The 7497-nt window shown below is 44.3% G+C and overlaps 1 protein-coding gene across 5 annotated transcripts in view; it reads right to left on the bottom strand.

The window, feature by feature from the left end:
- Positions 1 to 2934: 2934 nt before the first annotated feature.
- The window catches only part of IDO2 (indoleamine 2,3-dioxygenase 2), a 67594-nt gene continuing 63031 nt past the window's right edge, over positions 2935 to 7497 (bottom strand). For all 5 annotated transcript variants that reach the window (XM_012105992.4, XM_042241255.1, XM_042241257.1 and 2 more), the window contains 2 exons: positions 5763 to 5911; positions 2935 to 3676 (listed from right to left, as the gene is read on the bottom strand). In XM_012105992.4, coding sequence (XP_011961382.3) covers positions 3321 to 3676; positions 5763 to 5911 — 505 coding nt within the window. In that variant the 3' untranslated portion in view covers positions 2935 to 3320. The remainder of the gene's footprint in view (positions 3677 to 5762; positions 5912 to 7497) is intronic.

Below are 7497 nucleotides of genomic sequence, written 5' to 3'. Positions count from 1 at the left end.
TCTGAAAGCTTTGAGAGGCCACACTTTGCTCACTTCCCTTCCAGCTTCCTTCAATCTACCTGGTTTTCTAGCTATTCAACATTTATTGAAAACCTGCTCAGAATCAAGCCCTGTGGTCTCTTTGTGTGGGCTTGGATCTGTGGAAAGGATTCCAGGGAAGATGAGTCTTTGTGAATCTGGTCACTCCCAGTGGAAAAACATTTTTTTCATTGATATAAGCCTAGATTTAAAACCTAGGCTGAACTGGTATCCTGTTTTAAGTTCTCAAAGCCCTTCATTACTCCCCACTCAGGCCTACTTATTTCAAGAAAATTCCAGGTTCTGTCTCACTTTCCTTGCCTGTTTGGAGGCCATGTTACCTGTTTTATTTGCCCAGTGCAGGATAGAGACAGGTCCAACTTTCCTTCTAGGAAGCCACGGTTTCCTGAGACCTAGGCATGGCTCCCCCTAATTCAAGGTCACATAATAAAATACCATAACCAACAGTTTTTCACTCACTCTCTAGCTTAGCTCCCCTCAAGTGAGTGAACTACGGCTCTGAAAGATTAAACAATTTGTTTGCCTGTCACGAAATGTGACAAACCTGAGATATGGACCCAGGTTTTTTCTTCTTTAAGTCCACATTTTGGTCACTTTCTGCTTTCTAGGATCCTCAAACAATAAATGATAAATGGTCATTTTTATTGCCAAGCAGACTCTGTGAATCCAAGAAGCTGGAGGAAGACAGTGTTCTCTCCTGTACTGGTGTGTGTACAATGCTCTGAGCCTCACCCCACAACCAAACAAACTTTCATTAATGTTTCCTCCGTGACAAGAACTATAACATTTGTGACTTACAACCACCCTGAGACCAGTCTTGATTTTGAAAGATCATCTCAACGGTGTAAGAAACAGGAATTGAGACTATTTACAACAGCTAGGATACGGAAGCAACTTAGATGTCCCTCAGCAGATGAGTGGATAGGGAAGTTGTGGTGCTTATACACAGTGGACTATTACTCAGCTATAAAAAGAAACGCATTTGAGTCAGTTCTAATGAGGTGGATGAAACTAGAGCCTATTATACAGAATGAAGTAAGTGAGAAAGAGAAAGACAAATATCGTATATTAATGCATAAATATGAAATCTAGAAAGATGGTACCAATGATCCTATATGCAGGCAGCAAAGGAGACAGACTTAAAGAACAGAATTTTGGACTCAGTGGGAGAAGGAGAGGATGGGATGATTAGAGAGAAAAGCGCTGAAACATATAATTACCATATGTAAAATAGCCAGTGGGAGTTTGATGTATAGTGCAGGGAACCCAAAGCCCGTGCTCTGTGACAACCTAGAAGGATGGGGTGGGGAGGGGGGTAGAGGGGGCTTCAGGATGGGCGGCCACATGTATGCCTATGGTTGATTCATGCTGATGTATGGCAAAAGCCATCACAATATTGGAAAGCAATTATCCTCCAATTAAAATAAACAAATAATTTTTTTAAGGAAAGAAAGTGCATTAAAAAAAACAGGAAGCTGAGAATGAAGGATATTCTAAATTTGGTCAATGTATCTATATTCATCGATGGATACATGTATAACAGAATCACATTGCTGTACACCTGAGACTAACACAAGATTGTAAATCAACTCTACATCAACTAAGCAAACTAAATTTTAAAAATGGAGAAGTCAGAATTCAAAGAATTCTGGCATATTTAAATTCAGGCATATTTAAAATGTTACTTTCTTTTTGAACAAGAATGACAGCAACAATCACCAGCTGTGGTGTTTCTACCTGATCCGCCTCCTTGGACCCAGTGTACAAGTGGTCTGGGTTTATTGATACCAAGCTAGAGTAGTTAGGAGAGCAGATCAAAGAGAAATAAATATATCCAAGCACATTTTATAAGCTTTACAATCAACTTGTCAAACACAAGGATGGCATATGGAGAGAAAAGGCTTTATGAGTGATGAGAGCCTCTGCTTTTGAGCTGAGACTCTGACCTAAACTGTAGACAGAGAGGACACCATCAGAGTTTTTCTTGGTCCACTCAGACCACGTGCTCTTGGCTTCATCATCCACACCTTACTTTTTTTGTTTTTGTTTTTTTTTTGGCAAGACCAAGTCCTCGGAGGATGTAGGGAATTCCTGGCACCCCAAGGATTGTACTCATTTCTTATTAAGGGTCTTGGGCATTGAGGAGAGTCCAGAAGAATCAATTTATTCATTTTACAAATACAAACTTTCAGCATAAGAAGAAAGAATCATTCTTTTAAAAATAAAGGAAACTGAAGTAGAAAGTACAAACTTCTGAATCGTGTGGCTATGCCTCATCTGTTCCCGTAACATTAACTACCCGTCTCCACGCTGGTGATTTCAGAGTCTTGTCCTCCTCTTGCTCTTCTCTCCTCATATCCTCTGGAGCATGTCCAACTTTCTGCCCCCAAATGCTGTACATGCAGGGAGAGAGTGGTAGCCTGGGGCCTGGAAAAGCCCTGCTATAACCCCTAAGCCAGACTTCCCTGGTAGCTCAGCTGATAAAGAATCTGCCTGCAGTTCAGGAGACTCCGGTTTGATTCCTGGGTTGGGAAGATCCCCTGGAGAAGGGGATGGCTACCCACTGCAGTGCTAATGGTTTCCCTGGTGGCTCAAATGGTAAAGAATCTGCTCATAATGCGAGGGACCTGGGTTTGATCCCTGGATTGGGAAGATCCCCTGGAGTAGGGCATGGCAACCCACTCCAGTATTCTTGCCTGGAAAATCCCTATGGACAGAGGCGCCTGGGGGGGCTACAGTCCTTAGCCTTGCAAAGAGTTGGATACGACTGAGCCACTAAGCGCATCACAGCACAACCCCTAAGCCAGGACTCAGTAGGAACTTAATAAGTTGATGAGTAAATAAATGGATGCAGGAAAGTTTTGTTTTTGTTTTTTTGAGAAATCAGCAAAGTGATCCATGCATAAGCAATTTTATTTGATTAGTGAAACGTAGATTGGGTTTCTATTGTTTGACAAATAGAATATGGGTATACTTGCTCCCGGTGGGGGTGGGGGGTGGGGGTGGTTCTAAAGGGGTAATCCAGAGCTGTTCGCTATAAAACAGTAACTAGAGAGGGAATAACAAATTTCAGGCCATGAAAACTCTCTTCTGTGAATAGTTCTCAGTAAAAGAGAAGGTGGTGTTCTGGGGACCAAGGACATGAATGGCACTGAGGTCCCTTTTAGATTATTCCAGACAGAATAGTCCCATTCTCCAGGTCTGCTCGTGACCAGTGAGAGGAGGACAAGGAGAGACCTCCTGAATTGCTGGGTTTGTGTTGCCGGGGAGAGGGCGGTCCCTCAGCCGCTTGGGTGGAGCAGGGCCTCCAGCGTCTTGTCCCTGACGCTCTTCAGGAAGCTCACGACGGCTGATCCCCCGGTGCCCCTCTCCTCGAGGGCCTGAGGGGGCCTCGGGAGGTGGCTGGTCCTCCGGGCCTTTGCTTTGGATGGGGCCGTGATGAGGTACTTGGTCACCAGGGCCAGGTGGTAGGTGCGCAGGGCTGCCAGGCTCTCTACACACTGGTTATAGGCCGTCAGAAGCTGGCCATTCCCAGAGGACAGGACGTGGGTCCTCAGGGAAGGAGCCCTGCAAATTTCTTCTACAAAGGCCCTGTGGGAAGGAGGCATGTAATCCCTCATCCTGTGCAGAAAATCAGCTGAAAGAAAGATGGCAGGACAAGGCTGTAACTCCCCAAGGAAAGATGAGCAAACCTGTCTGCCTGTCAAGACATTATGCCGCCCTGATCCTCACTACTCATCCTAACAGTATCCAGTCAACTTGTGGTTCTTTTGCTTACAGACATCACATCCTCCAAAGCTTTTTCTCTTTTTTAATCTTTTTAAGACATATTTTGGTTCCCTCACTCAGCATGTGGGAACTTAGTTCCCTGTCCAGGGACTGAAGCTCCACCCGCCGTATTGGAAGCACAGGGTCTTAATCACCAGGGAATTCCCAAAGCCTCCAAATGGTGATTGGAAATGAGGAAGGGAAAAGAAGCAAGCCCCATTTCAGATAACTAATCTGGGACCAGCTCTACCAGCTAATGTATAAATCATTATCATCTCTGAAATGTGGGCAAAATACCTCACTAGTCACATGAGGTGTATCCACAAAGGTAAGGCATGGACCCTTAAATGGAGGAGCTAAATATTCTGCTGAATTTTGTCAAGTGCTTCGTTTCAGAGGGAGTGCTAAGGAAGAGGAAAGTGATGAAAGTTTCTGAGGGCAAGAAGATAAAGAATGAATAATTGTTTTAGTAATAGCCTCAACGTCAAATTGTTTAAAAATTGGGTCAATAGGTAAGTATGGGAAATATAGACAGAAGAGAGATCATTTATAGGAAATTTGTTATGGGGTTAATACTAATCATGGTACATCATTAACATCATCAAATCAGAAGCCCATGGAGCGTTACTCAGTCGTGAAAAAGAACAATACTAGATCATTTGCAGAGATGTGGATGGGCTCTGAGTCTGTTACACAGAGTGAAATAAGTCAGAATGAGAAAAACAATATCATATATTAACACACTTATATGGAATCTAGAAAAATGGTACAGATGAGCATGTTTTCAGGGCAGGAGTAGAGACACAGACAGGTGGACAAACTGGGAGAGAAGGACCGATGTATGTAGATTACTGTGTACAAAACAGCTAGCTAGTGGGAACCTGCTGTAGAGCATAGGGAGCTCAGCTCGGTGCCCTGTGAGGACCTGGAGGTGGGATGGGGCCGCGAATGGGAGGGAAGTCCAAGAGGAAGTGGATATATATGTGTGGATGGCGGACTCACTTCATTGTACAGCAGAAACTAACACAACATTATAAAGCAATTATACTACACACACCCCCCAAAACATAAAGCCCATGAAAATTGATCATAGCTCTAGAGAACTGCCTTTTGTGCGTAAGACTAGATTCTTCCCTGGTGGCTCAGACGGTAAAGCGTCTGCCTACAATGCCTACCATGTGGGAGATCCGGGTTCAATCTCTGAGTCAGGAAGATCTCCTGGAGAAGGAAATGGCACTCCACTCCAGGATTCTTTCCTGGAAAATCCCATGGATGGTGGAACCTGGTAGGCTACAGTCTATGGGGTTGCAAAGAGTCGGACAAAACTGAGCGACTTCACTTTCTTTCTTTCTAGATTCTATGACCAAATTCTAGTTGTTTTTTTAATTTTTCTATTTTCTTATTCCAGCTTAGAAACTTTGCACTAGGAAATGTCTTTTTGCAGCTATTGAGCATTTGGCTTGATGATGGCAGGTAAGGAAAGGCACCCTTTCAAGCCTGTAAGATGGCAGAACCCTGTTCAGGTCTAGAGGGACGTGGGCTGAGGCTGCACTATTTTCATGGGGACAGGCTTCAGTGGAGGAACCCACATCTATCAGCAGCTACACCCTGACTTGGCAACACAGAGGCCCAGTGTCTGGGCCTCAGTCCCCAGACCACTCCCCCACTCTAGAAAAAGCAATCTCCTGCCTAAGGATCCAAATAAAGTTACAGGGGACTGCTGGAAATTCAGCAGTGTTTTAAAGTTCAGAAGTAAAACCCAACATTCGGCTGAGCTCTGATATGAATTGGCTGGATACAATCACAGATGGCAGGCACATAGTCTCCTGGTTAATTAGGAGTACAGACTTTCTGACCTATAGTTGGACTTACCAATTGGTAAAAACAGCTCTGCTCTTCCTCTCTGATAAGGAAAAAAAAAAAAAAACAAGAAAAAAGAAAAATGGCTGATTTACCGCTCTCCTTGCTGTGACGGACACCCAAGAACTCATCAAAGGCATGGAGTATTGTGCTCTGAGCAGCGCTTCCACCAGAGTAACTCAGGGGCTCTTTGGAGACACCTTCGTATACCAAGCCCACAGGCAGTGCTGGGTTATCCTTCCATCTAGGTAAGAACAAAAGTCACATGGAAGTGCATACTAGGATTTAAGAGTGTCTTTTCTGATCGGGATACAGATCAAGCAAGAAAGAGAACACCCTTTCCTATCTTCTCTTTTCTCTCCTCTTCTGTCACCCTGATTCCATGTCCTTATCTTTTTGTCTGAGTCTCCCTCTGTCTGAGTCCCCCAACCATTTTACTCATTTCACTGTCTGATATTTTAGAGGGTCTTGAACACTCTCAGCGTGTATGTGGGTAACTCCACAATGAGACAGAATCAGCAACCCCAAGAATACACTGTGTGTGTGTGTTAGTCACTCAGTCATGTCCAACTCTGTGGCCCCATGGCCTGTAGCCTGCCAGGCTCCTTTTTCCATGGAATTCTCCAGGCGAGAATATAGTTTACATATCACATTCACCTACATTTTCTCACTTATTCTTCCTGGAATAGATCCAGGCAGGCATTTTAAAACCCACTGAATAGAGAAACAGTTTCAAGGCACTGTCTCCAGGACCAGCATTCTTAGCGCAGCGACTAGAACTTGACCCCTGAATTGGTAATTCTCTAGTTTCACTTCCCAAGACTCCACCCACCCACATGTTAATTTCGTTTGATGAGAACAAAATATTCTTCTCTTATTGCCGGGAACCCTGTTGTTAGTGCTTTAAATAGCAGATGGCAGACTTATGTTGGTGTCTGCCGTCCTTCCTGTAATTCTAAAGATCATCTTGCTCAAGAGAAGGGTAACACACACATCACGCACATGCAGAAGCCTCAGACAGACGGCTCAGCGGGCATCTGTGACCTTTTTCAAATACCTCCCTGAATAGGAAACACTCATTTTCTTTGGGGGCTGTTTTGCATCGGCTCTTCTGCAGTTTTGCTGGATGAATATCATAGCAGCCTTTGCATTTGGAGAAATATCACCACACAAGGAGATGACAGACAGACAGAAGAGCCCGGACTGAATGGGAGGAGCCCAGAGAGGGTCTGAGTCTAAGATCAAAACCTGTTGTGGCTCTTAGGAGAGAGGACTCTGTCTTAGGCAGATGTGGAATTGAGTCTCAGCTTTTAACTCTGAGCCTTGGCTGAGTTAATTCACTTCCCAAGCCTCAGTTTCTTCATCGGAATAATATTAGTATCAATCTTACTGGTTGTTGGGAGAACTGATTAAAATAATACCTTCTCGGTGTCTGAAAAATATTGTGTTCAATAAATATTAGCCATTTTATCATACTATTCACACTGAATTGTAACCTCAGCTCCCTCCTTTCATTTTTTGGTAACTTTATACAAGCCCCTTCTTAGCCTCAGTTCTCCTTACCTGTGCATACGAGCTCAGTCAGTCAGTGTTAGACTCTGCGACCCCATGGACTGTAGCCTACTCAGCTCCTCAGTCCATGGGATTTTCCAGGCAAGAATACTGGAGTGGGTTGCCGTTTCCTCCTCCAGGGGATCTTGCTGACCCAAGGGTGAAACCCACATCTCCTGCATCTCCTACCTTGGCACGTGGGTTCTTTACCACTAAGCCACCTGTGAAGTCCCTCCTAACTTGTACCTAGTATCTAGAGCGGCTGAAAGCATCAAGTGC

This window comes from Ovis aries, chromosome 26, assembly GCF_016772045.2.
Source record: "Ovis aries strain OAR_USU_Benz2616 breed Rambouillet chromosome 26, ARS-UI_Ramb_v3.0, whole genome shotgun sequence".
NCBI classification, from domain to species: Eukaryota; Metazoa; Chordata; class Mammalia; order Artiodactyla; family Bovidae; genus Ovis; species Ovis aries.
Note: the sequence above shows the minus strand (reverse complement) of the source record. Positions and strands in the feature narration are given on the sequence as shown.